General features: G+C 35.9%; 2 protein-coding genes across 3 annotated transcripts in view; both read right to left on the bottom strand.

Moving 5' to 3' along the window:
- Positions 1-4,587: 4,587 nt before the first annotated feature.
- lyrm9 (LYR motif containing 9) lies at positions 4,588-5,349 on the bottom strand. Of its 2 annotated transcripts, XM_019117064.2 has the most exons (4): positions 5,329-5,349; positions 5,007-5,226; positions 4,804-4,896; positions 4,588-4,720 (listed from the first exon to the last, which is right to left on the bottom strand). In XM_019117064.2, exons 2-4 carry the CDS (start codon positions 5,133-5,135, stop codon positions 4,703-4,705), a joined length of 240 nt encoding a protein of 79 aa, XP_018972609.1. In that variant the 5' UTR covers positions 5,136-5,226; positions 5,329-5,349; the 3' UTR covers positions 4,588-4,702. The 2 variants fall into 2 exon arrangements, with proteins under 2 accessions (XP_018972609.1, XP_018972607.1); XM_019117062.2 differs by lacking the exon at positions 5,329-5,349 and having other exon boundaries at positions 5,007-5,322.
- Positions 5,350-11,864: 6,515 nt separating this feature from the next.
- Positions 11,865-18,224, bottom strand: part of nlk2 (nemo-like kinase, type 2) — a 65,719-nt gene continuing 59,359 nt past the window's right edge. The window contains exons 8-11 of the mRNA XM_042739713.1: positions 15,062-15,148; positions 14,092-14,290; positions 12,916-13,009; positions 11,865-12,089 (exon numbers count right to left, since the gene is read on the bottom strand). Coding sequence (XP_042595647.1) covers positions 12,035-12,089; positions 12,916-13,009; positions 14,092-14,290; positions 15,062-15,148 — 435 coding nt within the window. The 3' untranslated portion in view covers positions 11,865-12,034. The remainder of the gene's footprint in view (positions 12,090-12,915; positions 13,010-14,091; positions 14,291-15,061; positions 15,149-18,224) is intronic.

Genomic DNA, 18,224 nt, shown 5'->3' with positions numbered 1-18,224 from the left:
TTCATCCTATTACCACTTTCATTATGCACACTTCTGCACAGCTATATTTATTTGCAACAACAGGCCAATATTGCAGAAAACGGAGTGTACATGGGCTTGATCCACCCATATTGACATCATTGCTATTTAAACTTGAAATGATCTAAGTACTTTTGATTTTGCAATGAAACTTCCATTTATTTATTAAGCAACTAATGAAAGTCACACATAGCAACCACATTACAGGATTTCACAGCTAAGAGTAAAACGCATTCCCCTCGAGAAAATATTATTTAAGATGTTTCAACGTAACATAACATTGCATTTTCTGTTGCATTTACTATTTTACTGTGTGTTTATCACCCAAGCAATGATGTTGATTTGATAGAACTACTTCAAAATACAGTAACAACATAAAATTGATATCAGTAAGCAATGGCATATTTGACCTGCCATAAACCTTAATGTGGTCATATGACGTTGCTAAAAAGAACATTATTTTGTGTATTTGGTGAAATGAAACGTGTTTATGCGTTTTAAGGTTCAAAAAACACATTATTTTCCACATACAGAACATTATTTTTTTTCCGCTATGCCCCGCCTTTCTGAAAAGTGTTGATTTTTACAAAGCTCATCGTTCTGAAAAGTGAGGTGTACGCTGATTGGCCAGCTATCCCGTGTGTTTTGATTGGCCGAATACCTCAAGCGTGTGATGGAAACCTTACACCCCTTACTATACTTTGATACCGTGTTCATGTGCGATGAGACAAAACCAATAAAACCCATTACAAACGAGGCATTTGTAGCATCCAGTGGGGACATAATTGATTATAATGACTTATACTGTCTTTTTACGTGTTGTGTTGCATCAGGTAAACATAAAACCATGTGTGAATTTGTGATCAGAGAAATGACAAACAACAAGCGCTATAATCTACTCTGCTCAAAACTTGCGTCTGAATCATCAGTGGCAAATCCTTAAAATATGAAAATGTACTTACAGGCTGTGAGTAAGCATTATTTGTCAGAACACTGGCATTGTAGGCTACTCTCCCAGGAAACAGTCCCCGTCCTCTGTAAAATGCGTTGCACACATCTGAATATTTGGGTTGAACTGTTTTGGAACAGTGTTGTAAATACAACTTAACCACTGATTTCTAGTTGTGTCCTCTTTTGGAAGGCCAAACAAAGTAGTTTTGCTTTCACAACGAAACACACAGTGTCTCCACAACATGGCAGCAACAACAATACAACAGCGAGAATCAAAGTTACACCTTCTTTCTTTGTGTGAACATTTGGGCGGTGTTATGCAAATCTTCCCACACAGTGACATAGACATGTGGGTGCGTGTTTAAATGAGGCGTTTTAGGAGGGCATGGACGAGTCTTAACTTTTATAAAGAATATCTCTTTGGGTTTGAGACTTTAGTCTGCAACTTTAGGGATCTTATCTATTCAGGAACAGCTTGTAACACTCCAAAGAGAAAGGAAAACTTGAAATCGCATCATATGACCTCTAAGCTTCCAGTTGTCATCAATAAAGTCAAAGATATTCCGAGAATTACTGCAGTGATTAAGGAAATGTCTCATGATTAAACATATTCCTGGACAGTGACTTATATAATCTTATATTATTATATAATCTATGAAACAAACTTTGATAGTATGATAGAACACAGTTTACACCACCAGGTGTTACCATACTTACAATCACGTTCATAAAAACCATACCTGCTATGTCACAAGAATAAAATTATTTTTATTATTATTATTATTATTGATAAAAAAAATGAGCCAACTGCCTACATACTATTTCACATTAATAAATTGATCAGTTTGCAATGAAGTTTCCATCTATTTGTTTAGCAACTAATGAAAGTCACACATAGCAACCACATTACAGGATTTCACAGCTGAGAGTAAAACACATTCCCCTCAAGAAAACATTACTTACGATGTTTCAACGTAACATAACATTGCATTTTCTCTTGCATTTACTACTTTACTGTGTGTTTATCACCCAAGCAATGATGTTGATATGATAGAACTACTTCAAAATACAGTAACAACATAAAATTGATATCTGTAAGAGTCAGATATTTAAACTGCCATGATCCTTAATTTTTACAGGAAAGCTTCCAGTAGTTATCAATAAAATCAAAAAAATTCTGAGAATTACTGCAGTGATTGTTCAGTTACTTTTTGGGAAGGTTGGTGGCAGTACTGTAGGTACTGTAATAACTTGGGGTTGCCAATTACTATTATTATTAAATTTTGTGGGGAAAAATTTACAAAATACACAAATGAAATATTACATGTATTCATTAACATTTCATGAAAATGTACAAAATAAACATTAAAGGCAATGTGCAAGTGTACTACTTCAAAATACAGTAACAACATAAAATTGATATCTGTAAGAGCATGGCACATTTGACCTGCCATAAACCTTAATTTTTACAGGAAAGCTTCCAGTAGTTATCAATAAAGTCAAAGATATTCCGAGAATTACATCAATAATCAAGTAAAATTACAAAAATTAAACATACAGTGCCCTCAATAAGTATTGGAACAGTAAAGACAAAATTGTTGTGGAGTCAAGAAATCTTTAAATATGATTAAAAGATGAATATGAGACAAAACTACAGATTGTCACATGTTTGTTACTGGGTGATTCAACACAAAGATGTTTTACCAGCTAAGAAGATCAGCACTTTTAGAGTTTCATCTCCCTATCTGAAATGAGCATAAGTATTGGAACAGTTGCCTCACAGGTCTTTCTAAGTGTTCAGCTGTGTCCTGTTGCATTAATTCTTCAGATATTCAAAACAGGGAATGTGTCTTATAAGTTATATCCATTACTTCTGCATTCTAAGACTTGCATTCAATGATGACACACAAAAACCAGGATGAAGATGAGGAAGCCGACTCTGAAAGAAAAGCAAGCAATTTGGATGCTAAAAGAAAAGAGGAAGTCAATTAGAACTAAAGGAAAAACAAAGGGCATGGACAAATCAAGAGTTTGGAAACTACCGGCGACTTCAGCAACCAACGACAACCTGATCGGCTGAGAAAAACAACAGTAGTTGATGACAGACAAATCATAAAATGATTGAAAATGAACCCTAAAATACATGTCTGTAAAATCACCAACAACCTCCAGAAAGCTGGGGTGATGCTCTGTCAATCTACAGTCCGCAGGAGAATTTGAAACACAATATTACAGAAGCTACACAGCAAGATGCAAACCTCAGATCAGCACCAAAAATAGAAAGGCAAGATTCTTCACAAATGTGAGCCAGTCGAGTTTTGGAAATGAGTTGATGGACCGATGAGACAAAGATTAACCTTTATCTAAGTGATTGAAAAGCAAAAGTGTGGAGAAAAAAGGGAACTGCAAATGACCCTAAGCATACAACCTCATCTGTAAAGCTTGGTGGAGGTGGTGTCATGACATGGGCATGCACGGCTGTCTCTAGAACAGGAACTCTTAATTTTAATGATGACTTAATGTATGATGGTAATAGCAGAAAGAATTTGGAAGGGTACAAAATAATCTTGGCTACCAATATTCAAGAAAATGCCACCAAACTCATTAGAAAGCACTTCATATTGGATCAGGACAATGACCCAAAACACCCTGCCAGTTCAGTCAAGGACTTTATCAGGGCAAAGAAATTTAAAGTCTTAGATTGCCCAAATCAATCTCCAGATTTAAATCCGATTGAACATTAATTTCACCAGCTTAAGAGAAGACTAAAGACAGAAACTCCCCAAAACAAGCAGCAGTTGGAGTTGGCTGCATTAAAGGCTGGGGAAAAGCATTTCAAAGGATAAGACCAAGAGTCTGGTGATGTCTATGGGTTGCAGACTCTCTGCTCTGATTGCATGCAAGGGATCTGCAACTAAATATTAGCTTTTAATCTTTTACATCTGCCTTAAATTCAACTGTTCCAATACAAATAGTGGGATGAACTCTAAAAGTGCTGTCCTTTTTATTTGGTAAAACATTTATGTGTCGAAAGACCTAATAATAAAATGTGACATTCTGTAGTTTTGTCGCATATTCATCTTTTAATCATATTTGCAAATGTCTTGACTCCACAGCAGAGAAAGCAATTTTGTCTTTACTGTTGCAATACTTATGGAGGGCACTGTATTCCTGGACAGTGACTTATTTAATCTTATATTATTATATAATCTATGAAACTTTGATAGTATGATAGAACACAGTTAACACCACATTGTGTTACCATACTTACAATCACATACATAAAAACCATACCTGCTTTGTTACAAAAATAAAATAATTATTATTTTTATTATTATAAAAAATCAAACAAACAAACAAACAAAAACATCAAAATGAGCCCACTGCATTGCCTACATACTATTTCACATTAATAAATTGATCAGTTAGTAAATTGTTCAATTACTTTTTTGGAAGGATGTGCAAGTGTAGGTCTATGACTTGTCAGTTCAAGACTCTCACAAAAGCTTATCAAGAAAACATCAGCTAATTGTTATACTTGATAATGTTTATATGGATTATCAAGAAAACATCAGCTAATTGTTATACTTGATAATGTTTATATGGACTGACTTTATATGGTGTTTATCTATAACCCGTGGGTATGATTTCAGTTTCATTATGAGTTGTTCAGTAGTTCCTGCATGACCTTTGCAGTTCTGAGTCAGCCTGATGAACAATTCTCCACAGAGGGTCACTTCTTTTTAGTGTACTAGGAAGAAAACAATCATTTCATTCAGAAGAAATGTAAACAATGACTGCTAGTATGCCAAACTAGGTGCCAAAGAAAGTTACTTTATTTAATATCCAGTCAGCATCAGAGATGGCTCTTTGAATGATCATCTGAATCCTTTCTGCATCATCTTCATCCGCATGACTGTTATAGCTCTGAAAGACAAAAACACATTCACACCTGACAGCAGAACAGGTGATTTTACACAGACTATTGCAGCAGTTATATTCTTCACAATGACAACAGTATTTGAGGCATAAAGCACCTGTCTGATGGCGTGTTGGTAGTGTTTCTGCATGGCTGCAGTTGGCAGGAGTTTGCAGCAGCGCAGCAGATAGCGGTAGAGCTGCACCGGCGTGCGGACCAGCTCAGCGCCCGCCAAAGCAGGAGACATGAGGGTTACTGAATGGCCTCACTTCCTCTGAAAGCCTGGCCTTTTTAACTTTGATTGCAGAGTCTAAACACTACAATAATATTGAGTATATCTGGAAAGGTTCGAGATGTAAATCAATAATAAGACGTATAACACTCCATCACATGCACATCATTTGAGTTGTAAAGGTGAAGGATAACAACAGAGGACTTACTTCCTGATTTGAGCACTTACCGAAATTTGTAATTTCAGAATAAAAGTCCTCGCTCTGCTGTGTAACTGTACATCATTATAGTATGTTCGATAAAATAATGCTGTAATTATTTACAAATATTACAATAGTATAAACTCATTTATGCGCAAATGCATAGATTAAAAAAAAAGTTGTCATATTACAAAAATACGATCACATTAAATGTTTTCTTTGAAGGACATAATTCACGATCTAACAAGTTGTTTGAAACCAACATAAAACAATCACTGCTACATAAAACCTCGAGTCTGTAATTGGACATTTGAATGAAACCCTGAAACTGAGATTAGTCCTGTGTGACAACTTGCCCCACTCGTTTAGCATGTTATTCATTGCTTAATTGTAAGGTTTACACTGCATTACCAAGACCAGGAACTTCGTTTATTTTAAATGCAGAACTTAGGTTACGAAAGTATGCTTATTGTGGTTGGTTATATAAAACGATTTCTCTATAGCCTATTGTAATAGAATAATAATAAAACATTATGTAACTGATGAAACAACACATGATAGAGTTTCCCATGTGATCATTTTATTTTAAGTTTCAGGGCAGAGCCTGCAACCTTGTGCAAGCATGCATAACATCATTCAAGATAATGACATCCTGGAAATTTATTGTCAGTTTTACAATGCTACATTCATAATTCATAAAAATGAAGATGGAAGTTCCTCATTGAAGTGCTGGCTTTTGGTCTGCTGTAACTCATGACCATGCCACAGACCAACAAACTACAAAATATTTTTATACACTGCCCTTTTTCATTATTACTATATTATATTTTTAAAATAAATAAAATATATTTCTCTGATAAATTCAGCGTAGTTAATTTAGAACACAGCTGAAAAAAATAAAAAATAAAATAAATTTCTTCTGTGCATTTGACCTTTAAATCAAATGAAAGGTGCTCACAACCAAAAGCACTTTTCTCCACACCAAGACACACCACACAGCCCATATGCCACAACACAATCCCCTCACCTGGAGACGACACACAAATCAAAGCGTTCATTGTTTAAGAAGGAAAAGCCCCAGCAGCATCAAAGTCATTCTTATGGTGTGTACGTGTATGTGCTCACTTGAAGAATTCCCCACTCATTAGCCATAACATTTGTGAGCTTTCAAGATCTTAAACCAAAAAGTCAACCACATATATCTCATAATAAGACATTATAGCCTATACTCCTGACCTTATAACAAAAGACGGGTCTGTTAGACTGCTTTTGTTATGGTTTGTGGGCTGATACAGGTGACGGAATATTGTTTTGTTGATAAAATACTCAACAAACTCTCCAAAAATGTAATAGACAACTACTGAGTAATAGTACTAGTCATTGTTTATGAATCCCTCACATCTTCACACTGCGCCTTTATACTGTGTAACTTTATCTTATCATATCATAGCTGTTGTTTTTGGCATTCACAAGTACAAATTCAAATAAACCACTCGTTTATTTGAATAAACAATAAAATCTCTGACATTAGATCTTCAGAGCTGACCTGCTTCTATTACAAATTCCTTGGTTAAGGAATCCAGCAGTATTGAAATTTACAGTTTTGTTTTATGAAAGTAATACAAATGTTTCACGATTTCTATTACAAATCTTGTGACACATCATGTAATCACAACATGTTTAAATAGAAAAATGTTTAAAGTAAGATACATAAATCACAGTTGTCCTGATCAAAGAATTTCATAGAAACAAAGTTACTTGAAAGAGGTGTAAACCCTCATAATGAGCTAAACTTTCTGGAACATTCCGCCAGTTGGCAGGATTTTCCAGCTTTCCGAGTCTGTTTGTACTCTTCCATGATCACATTTAGACTTGTCTTGATTAGATCTCCATGCTCATGTTTATTTGGAGCAACATATTTCTTCCATTGACACCTTAACAAAACCTGGCTAGGCTACAAGAATGCTGCATGAAAAACACATTCTAAGTTGCTTTTGTTTTGTTTATGTAAGGAAAAAGTCATTCCTACAATACAGCACATTTTTATGTCCGTATCTATTTTTTTTTTTTAAATTCATATTAGATTTCTGGTTGCACTTTATTTTACAGTAAGTGTACTTATATGTACTTATAGTGTATTTACAGTGTATTTATCTAAGAAAGTTCTGGTAATACAAGGTACAGTAACTACATGGGGTAGGGTTAGGTTTAGGGGTGGGTTCAGGGTTAGTACCTAGGTATTACATAGTTATTGTAATTACTATAATAAGTACATAGTATGTACATGGGGAACAGGACTGTAAAATAAAGTGCTACCAGATTTATTTTAACAGAATTAAGTGAACATATGGTTTAATTTTAAATAATTCAACTACTTTGGTTTGAGAACATGCCAGATTTTTTTAAGAACAGTTCCATAAATTCCTTAAAGTTTTTCCTCTAATCTAATCTAATCTAATCTAAAAAATAAATAAATAAATGAACAAAATAATGTTTTAAAGGTGCAATGTGTAATATTTACAACAATCTGTTTACAGAAATGCAATATAATATACATAACTATGTTTTCAGAGGTGTTAATGAACCGTTATGTTTTTATTACCTTAGATTGAGCAATTTTTATGTACATACACCGCGGGTCCCCTTACATGAAGTCGCCACCATGTTTCTACAGTAGCCCTAAACGGACAAACTGCTCTACACAACGCGTTTCGTCACTTTGTTGTTCTTGCGAATAAAACACTGACACAATGAATATCAAGTAAATTAACATTTGCAATAACGTCGATTTATTAAATAATAAAGTAAACAGAATTCCTTAATTTACCTTTGTAAAGAAATCTCATTGTTCTCTGCTGTCTTTACTTGTGCTTCTCTAAAGGGAGGGGTGAGCGGGGGACTGAGCCGTTGGTTGCAATTCTCAACCTCACCACTAGATGCCGCTAGAATTTACACACTGCACCTTTAATTCAGTGGTTCTCAACATTTTTGACTCCAAGGCCCCAATTGTCTACAATAATCGTCATGATTTTCCAATTTTCATGGTTTATTCATTAGGGATTAGGATTTTCAAGAATATTTTTACACACACATTCTCATAAAAAATATTATAGATCTTCACATATAAAAAAAAATATAATAATAATAAAACGTAAAAAAAAAAAAAAGTTTTCTAAAGAGTGGGAACCCTGGTTATTGAAAGAGAAATAATTGTTGAGAGGTTGAACTTAAGTAACAAGTATCTTAATTTTTTTAAAGTTTATTCTCTGTCTTATTTTAAATCATCTCGAGGCAGCCTGGTTGAGAACCACTGTTTTAATTACTGTAGATTTTTTCCTGTGCTCTCAATTTCATCCTCTAGGAAGTGAAATCATTTATTGAAGGATAACAGCACCAGAAACATAAGTATAAGCAAGATTAATTGGTTTGTTTTACTCTGAAAAATTTGTATAGAGATGGTTATTCTCAAAATGAACTTTAACTTGGCACCTTCGTCTAAGCGAACAGCCCGTCTCTCACTGATTAATAGTGAACTTTAAGTGTAACTTTCTATCATCATTCTTACCATACTGGCATTTGAAGTTTGCAGTTTGGCACTCAATTTAACTTGGTCAACAGTTTTGTTTCGTTTTTCTATAGAAAAGGCATTAAAAACATCATTACAAATAAATTCATAATAAATTCAAATTATTGCAAGTAAAATAAGGAAAGAAGCAACACTTTTTTAAATGTCAACATTTAATGAGCTTCACCACTGTACTTCAAATCTACACTCTGAAAAGAGACCGGTGATTTTTCAAAACACAGAACACATCCACAGAGTCCTTCCGGTCCCTAAGAATCACCTCCTCTGCTTTCAGGGCATTGAATGTGAATTTTACATTATAGTCATATATGTCGTAAAATTTATTCAAATACCATTAACTCTGAGTATAAACTTCAAACTTCCTTATAAAAACTTGACAGCAGGTGCAGTACCTTCCCTGTTTGGCCCGATCGAGCTTGCGTGTTAGTCTCTTCTCACAGGCTCTGGTTGAATCTGCATGTTCTCTTAGGTACATCCGCGTCTTATGCCCTAACATTGCCACGTATTTTGTATGTTTATCTCATCTGACGCTCTCGGTGAAGGATACCATCCATGTTAATCATTGTGGGTATGCTGTGTGATCTAACAGTCAAAGAACACTGGGGTGAGAACATGGTACTCTGTACAAGGATATGATGATGGGAACCACCTCCAACCAATCGCAACTTTTAATGACTTTGATTTCTTTATACAGGATTTGATAGGAATATAAAAGTCGGAAGGGACATTCAAGTTTTAAATCTCCACATAAAAATAAAAGCGTGGAGGTAAACAACCAAGTCATTGAGCTCGAGAGGTAGAGACCAACAATGTGAATCCATTATATACATATACACAAACAGTTCAGTGTTTCTTTAAAGGAAATTATTAATAATAATAATAATAATAATAATAATTAAAAAAGGGCTCTACTTCAATACTCATATCCACAGCTCTGCAGCACACAACACACAATTAACATAATTGTTTATGTGTTTTTTGTTTGTTTTTGTACTTTTATACTGATTTGGATAATTTCTTTGTCTACACTTTCTAGTGCAGGGGAAAATAAAAAGAAGAAGAAAAGAGAGAGAGAGAGAGAAAAAAAATATGTACATTTATATGCAAGTCTCAAAAATAAAATAAAATTTCACAGCCCTAAAAAATTTGCAGGCTAATTTAAGTTCTATACAGCAGTATTACTTTTTTTTTGTTGTTGTTTGGCGATTTTTTTTTTATACGTAATTTTTTTTTGTAGATTTTTCGTTTCTATTGAAATCTACCAGCTACTCACTTATTTACATACCTTACTCAGTGGATCATGGGAAAGCATGCCATAGCACATTGAGGAAGAAATAAAAATAATTCTCTAAAAATATATTAAATATTTTCCATTTGTTTTCTTTTAGTCCGAAAGAGTGCAGAAATGGGACTTTTAAGCATGGTACAGTGAGTGAAAACTACTCCCAATGTATTCCCAGGCCCACAATATACACCATTTCCCAGGCACCCTTTTCAGATCCATCATCTCCATGAGTCTTTTAACAGAATAAGGGCTTTTGAGGGGGGTCAAAGTAGACGACACTGAACTGACATCTACAGGATCACTAGTGTGATGCCACAGTCAGTTAGAAGCATGCATGGGGTCCATACATGCACTCGCAATGGCGTTCGTCACTAGACAAAGTTTGGAAATATACCATTGCAATTATGGAATGGTTTGGTTGGCCAACAGTTCAACCTATTATTTATTTATTTGCTTATCTTTATTTATTTTTTAGGCTTTAATTGTATTCTAAATACACCATAAATAATACATCAAGGATACAAAGGTCAAAAGAAAACAAACCTAAAAACATAAACCTCCCCATATCATTTCGCTACATGCTATTTAGGTTTTCAGTCTCGGTAGGAGACAAGCACCTGTAAGATTTCTGGACATGCTCACAAAGTCTCCTTCGCTTCAAATAAACCCTATCGTTATGAGCATTTTCACTCAGGCCAATCTTGCATGCTTTGGATCCTTTTGAGTCATTGTGCCGTTCAGTCACCAATCCGAAGTACTAAATACCAAAACAACAAATAAAAAAAAACTATTAATAAGAAAATCCTACAAATCATTATCTAAGCAAAACTCATCACTAATTAACACAGGAAAAAAGACATAAAAATCAAACCAAAGCTAATTCGATAAAAAAAAAAAAAAGAAAAAAAAAGAAAGCAAAAATTGAAGAAAACATCAAAAAAATAAAAAAGTCGTAAAAATCACACCGCTGTTGAAGGCAATTAACGCAATGAGCAGCACACTCTAGCCAAACGAGTGGTCACACTAGCGATATTTCAGTTTTGCTGCCCATTTTTTAATTTTTTTTGTCGCCAATAGCGTAAAGTGTACTGTATGAAGCAGCTTTCTGTCGGTCGGTGCAAACAAATTTACATGACCAACTAGTTCTGCATCAGGAATTTTTTCAAAACGCGCAGATTCCTGAAACAATTGGATTTCGCCCATTGAAATTCCGAGCAGCGGTTAATGTGACCGCACCTTTCACAAGGGTGTGGCCTAATGAATAGGCTACTAATGAGGACAGCAGTTTTTTTGCCCTGGTTCTAGCATGAGCGAAAGACTTGGGAAAAACTTGCCTTCTTTCCATACTACATGAAGCACTGCACTTCCTGTTTCCATGAATAAATAAAGCATGATTACTCACACACATAGTCATGATGAGTTTTCCTTCAGATATACTGCACAGACTCTGCCGCCCTGTTGTTCAAAATACATTCAAGTCCACAGGGGTCGAGTCCGTCTGCCAAAAGTACAGGTTCGTACCCTTCACGAACCTTTAGTATACTACTACAGAGCAGTGGGTATGTACGAACGGACCCCCCGTGACCATGCCCACCCCGTCCCGTTTCAACCCATAAGCACTCATCACCACTATAAGCAACTACAAAAATCAATTATAACAATAATCACACAAAGCACACACATCAGCGACATGGCTAGTCCTAGACTCCAGTGAAATGCTACGCAGGTTTGGGAATGCCTGGGGGTCAGTAGTCCAGGGGGGGCGAGGGGTGGACGCGGGACGGGCCGCCGGAGGGACGTCCACCACCACTGTTTATCAACGACATCTTCTCCGCCGTCCTCAGCTACTCCCAAACCAGAGGAGATGGAGGCATCTCAGAGGGCTGAGCTACTGTTGAGCTGTGGACAGAAAGAACAGTTAAAATAATCAAAAAAAAATCAAGCATAAGGAGATGTCTCCATCTAGTGTTGAGACACTGACAAATAAATTGCAAAATAAGCTTGAAAAGTCCCAGATTTGTCAGGACACCAAACGTTTCAGTAGTTTTAAGCAGAGCTGGGTAGTAACTGATTACACGTAAACTGGATTATGTAACCAGATTCCAAAAATTAAGTACTTGTAATTAGATTAATATGCATACAATAGGACACTTTTCTCCCTAATTCCTCTTTTGCATCTTTTAAATGTTCCTTTTTAAAATAGTCTACCTCGTATACACACTCAGAAAGTCTTCCAGTTTTGTAGACATTCACACAAAGACCAGTCATTAGTCAGGTGGCTACACAACATTTGGCCACTGGATTAAAAACCATTACAGGTTTAAGAAGTGTTTTAATATTGCATCAACTTTTGATAAACACAATTCTTATTTGAAATATATATCAGTAGGTTATTTAACCTTGTATAACTATGTCATTGGGAGGCTTGTATCTTTCAAACACATTAAAATGCACAAATTGATGTTATTTCTTATTTACATGTGAAATCTGTCACATTTTTTTTTTTTTTTTTTGTCATCTGAACCCTGTTTCATATAAAACAATGACATGATGCCTTCAACCCAAAACACTTCCAAAACATGGCTCCCCTTAAAAAAATAACAGTCATGCTCACTGGTTCACACCAATACTTTTTTTGCATTATAACTTTATTTAAAATAAAATATTGATAACATTTAAACCCCTGCCACAATTGTCAGTAGCTTTTGTAATGTTTTTGCCTCACCTGATAAAGCTTTTGAAGGCAGCTGATTGGGGGTTGATACAGAGTGGTACCCGATTCCCCTTCTGCTGCTCCAGGATGAACTGATGAATGATCTCTGTGTTGGAAAGAAAAAATGAGAGATGATGAGAACAAGGAATAAATTACATACAGTTATGATTAACGGTATACAAGTTATGTGCTATCATGGTTAAAAGAACAGTTCGCATAACAATTAAAACATTTCTCCTGTGTTCATGTTACATAAAATACAGGTTTCAAATGACAAGATGGTGAGTAAATGATGACAACATTTTTATTTTTAGGTCAATCTAATTAACAGGTAGACAGCAAGTCAAACCTGTTAACTAGTTAAAGGCATTCGGTAGTTCACACTATTTTGTCATCATTCAAAAGATGAAGTGATGTGACTCAGATTTTCATCTAGAACTAGAATTTTGTATTTTCAGGACAAATGTAAATTATGAATGAATCACTCAAGATTTATTCTAGCAGCAACCTTACAGGTCAAAGAGTTGATTTTAAAGGAGGATTCTACAGGCAGACTGTACTATCTGTAATATCTCTGAACTCTTTATTTTCACATACAAGCGATTAAGCTTAAAACTAGCTCGGCCAACGTGGAAACTCCTCATGTGCCGATCCAAAAGGGGTTCCCCTCATGTTTCAAATGCGGCTGGCTCCCTAAATCGCTTTAAGTCTCCAGGCGGTCGGCTCCATCCGCACTGACTAATCCTCCAGTGGAAACACGTTGCACACAGGATGGAGGAAGAGGAGGGAGGGTGAAGGGCAGAGTTATTTTGAGCCGACAGCACAGTAAGCCTGCTTTTAGCGACAGACTCTCACTAATACCCGCTGACAGTAGAAGGCAAGCACAGATCCAGGGGCCCCGAATGAAGGGTGAAAACAAGCGGCAAAAACAACAGGAGCAGCGGGGGATCTGGAGCAGGAGACACCCAGCAAGACTTCTGATTAACACACGCTGACATGACGGGTGCATGCTCTCAAATAGATTCAATTTAATTAAGACCTTTAGCTCCTAAACACGCTGTCTACAAACCGGGGGTGGATCAGGACAAAAGGTTAAATGAAAAGCCCACCGATGTTTGTCTCATGTGTAATGTGTGCTGCGATCAGCACAAGGTGTAGTATATATGAACTGATTATAAGCACAATCACCTTTGACCTGCCGAACTGACGTCAGGTTTTTTTCAAAGCCATCATCAAACTTGGGATTAGTGACAGGCTCAAAGTCACTGGTGTAGACGCGGCCAGAGGAAGTGGTGTAGCAGCATTTACACATGCAGGTGTGGTACCGCAGACGCCCCTCGTCCAGATACGGGTGCGCCAGGGCGTCCTTTGCAGAGATCCGCTTTGACTGTATTGGAAAACAGATTTGTTCTGACTGAATGTTCCTTTTAAAAATGCAATAAAATGATCTGTGTTACAGTTTCATATATTTAAATTTATTTTTAAATAAATAAAAAAACACACACATATATATATATATATATATATATAAGGATTGTCAAAATTAACGCGTTAATAATGGTTAGATGGTAGGGTCAGAATTTGGCGTAAAGAACATGAAAGCATGGATCCATCCGGCCTTGTCTGAACGGTTCAGGCTGGTGATGGTGTAATGGTGTGGGGGATATTTTCTTGGCACACTCTGGGCCCCTTAGTACCAACTGAGCATCGTTTAAACGCCACAGTCTACCTGAGTACTGTTGCTGACCATGTCCATCCCTTTATGAGATTCGCATCATGGATGTGCAGCCGACAAATCTGCAGCAGCTGCGTGATGCTATCCTATCAATATGGACCAAAATCTCTGAGGAATGTTTCCAACACCTTGTTGAATCTATGCCACGAAGAATTAAGGCAGTTCTGAAGGCAAAAGGGGGTCCATCCCGGTACTAGCAAGGTGTACCTAATAAAGTGGCCAGTGAGTGTGTGTACATATATATATATGTTTCATTACAACCTTGGCAAGTAAACAAAAGTTTGTTTTAAAATATTAATTTTATATGGCCTGAATTGATGATTTATATTCAATGTATTTAAGCATGTAGTTTAATTTGTAATATTCCACTACTTTAGATTGTAATGTTACAGTTTATGAGAATAAAGTATCAAGAACACTTACTGGGTCAAAGACCAGCATCCTGCAGAGGAGGTGAACAGCCTCATGGGTTGCTTGACTGGACAGGGTGTACAGGACAGGAAGTGAGGGCTGCAGAAACAGGAAATGGCATGATCAGTATAGTCTGAATGTCTAATCTATTTTACCAACCATATACATACATATTCAGAGATCGGCAGAAACAAACTAGTATGTAATCAGTGTTTCAATTATTGGAAAGACCACAAGTAAAAAAAACAAACACAAAAAACCATATTGATCAACCACTACCAATAATACAATACAATTTTTATGAGCCCAAGTCATTTGTTCGTTGTTTCCATTCTTCCCTCTTGTGTTCTCTCTGTGTATGTTTGTGTTTCAGGTGGGCGGTTCCTTGAGATAATTTGCTGGAGGCTGCTATTGGGTCTCCTCTTCACCTGGCCTAGATATAAGGACTGCCCCAAACACTCAAACGGGGCCATGATTGTGCCATCGCGTGTGACTCTGTAGTTTGCCTTTGTGCCTTGCTGTCATTGTTTGTTTAAGTCTTTGAGAGTCTTACTGGAGAGATAGTGTGTTGGTGCTTAAGATTGTGAGTGTGATTGTATTCTATGATAGTTCTGTGATAGTTTTTTTGTCTCCATTCTGTGATACTCCTTGTTAACTTGACCCAAGCCTGATTGACTCTGATTTTGGATTCTGATTGTAAATTGTTGGCTGTTAACTTGTATATATCTTTTGTAAATATTTTGTAAATCATTTTTGTTAAGTTGAGGGATGTAGGGGAATAGATGCCATATTATTTTGAAACCACTTTTCACATTGTTTTTGGTTTAAGGAGTCAGAGAGTCTCTTCCTTTTCCTGTTACAGCTGACCCCTAGCGGTCGTAACAGAAATACAATATCATATTGTATTTTGTTTCTATTGGTATTGTAAAAACAACAAAAACAAATAATAAAATCACCCTATAAAGAGAAAAAGAAAAAAAATAAAAAAAACTTCCATCCTGTTTTGAGAAGCAGTTAAAACATACAAACAGCTTCCTAAAAGCACGGCACATGATCCTCAGCTGCCGCTCAGCTGCATGTCGCAAACATGCAAAACTTTCCTCCCAGTAGCACATGATCCTTGCACCAGTAGCTGCACACTTATCTGAGGATGTGGGACAGCGGAGACAATGTGCGGGGATATTTTTAACCATGTCTAATTATCTCCTCTACCCACCTTCCCCCCCATTCTAAGCCCCCCCAGCCGACTCGCCAAAGAGTTGATTGAAAAAGCCCACCGGTAATTGCTTGCTTTCCCTGGTTAGGTTCTTTGAGCTGAGAACAGATGTGAACTATGGCTGGTGATTCACCATTTAAAAAGGGATGACGTATTGTCAGGTCTGACTGTATAGCTGATGGAGGTGAAGGTGTCGGGCGAGAGATGGAGGAAGACGATGGGCAAGGATTGAAAGCTCTAAGCCATAACTGGAGCCAAACGGAAACGAGGTGTGCTATTACTTTAAGTGATCAGACCTTCATTGAAGGAAGAATCTGAGTCATATCTAGAGACCAAAATATCATACAGACTCAAAAGTGGGCAACATCCCATAAATTGCATAGCAACATGCTAAAAATCACTCTGAACACCTAAGCGCGTACATAGCTCCCAAAGATCAATTTATTAAAATAAAATATTCAAATTAAATGTATTAAATAATACAGTTTAAACATAATACATTTAATAAAAATAAAACACACTTAAAAACACAAAACCTAACAAAACATAATAAAAATAAATATGAATAATTAAAAACATTATATAAAAAAAGTTTCACACTTAATTTTACACTACCGTTCAAAACTTTGGAGTCAGTAAGTTTTCTGAATGTTTTTTTTTTTTTTAGATGTCTCTTATGCTCAAAATATTATAATATTGTGAATTATAATAAAAATATATGAAATTAAAAATTAAATAATTGAATAATAATTAATTACATTTAAATAACACATATTTAGCTTATAAATGCTATCTGTTTAAAATTACATTTTTTCCTGTGATGGCAAAGCTACGTTTTTTTAAGAGACATGCAGGTTTCTGCCTTAAGAAATCATTCTAATATGCTGACTTGCTCAATAAACATTTCTTCTTATTATCTATGTTGAAAACTGTTGCACTGCTTAATATTTTGTATAACATATCTTTGCGTTTTTACAAGAATTTTACAAAAACACAACACAACTCATCAGAACGTACCCCAGGCAGGACTTAAAAAAACAAAAACAAAAACACACTGTTAAGCATGTATTGATTTATATCATTCTTACATTCCATAAATTCACACATTTAAAGCTTCTTTCTTCAAAAAACAAATATCAGTATTCAGACTAAATACACAATACAAAAACATTGAATATAGGATATAGAGGAATTACAGACGAAGTAAATTGAGAAACATATTGAGTCATCTGCTTAATATTTTAATTTAAAAGTATTCAGTCATTTTTAAATAAATTAAAGCATTGTTGATGCAGTATTAATTGCAGTATTAGTATAAAAAATAAAAATAAAAACTTACTGATCCCAATTTTTGAACTCTAGTGTTTGTGTTTGACTCACTAAAAAGATCCATCTCATAGAGTAATTTATTCAGAAATTAGTGCACATTTTCTGTACTGTACAGTTATAATCTACTAAAAAAATGCTTATAAGAGCTATACATACAGGAATTGGACTAGATTGTGCCGTATGATTCTAACATACTAAAAACAACTTGCTCCCTATTTGTGTTGGAGTATGTGTGCCAACTGCTATGCTCCTCTGACAAATCTGAAAGATTATCAAATGATGGGCGTTTGAATCCAGAGGGTCAGATTCTGTGTGGGCCGAGACAAAACTATCCCTGTGCGATTATGAGTCAAGAAGCGTGCAGGGTGCAGCTATGCACCAACGTGGTGAGGCTTGCGTGAGCGTATTTGATTAAGGAACCATAGTGGGCAAGTTGTTGGCGAGTAGTTGGCAGTAGTGTCCAGTGTGTGGACGATCACGCCCTCTGGGGTGGTGTGATCGTGAGCTGTAGTATTAGCCAGTATTAGTTATGGATTAGAGGGGAATGTGGCTTCAGATAGTTAAGGGAGGGAGCAGGCCTGTCCCTGTCCCATGATTCAAAGCTCAATTAGACAAATGATGAGTCAGGAG

Source organism: Cyprinus carpio, chromosome B15 (genome assembly GCF_018340385.1).
Source record: "Cyprinus carpio isolate SPL01 chromosome B15, ASM1834038v1, whole genome shotgun sequence".
NCBI lineage: Eukaryota > Metazoa > Chordata > Actinopteri > Cypriniformes > Cyprinidae > Cyprinus > Cyprinus carpio.
This window is presented reverse-complemented; position numbering and strand designations above follow the sequence as displayed.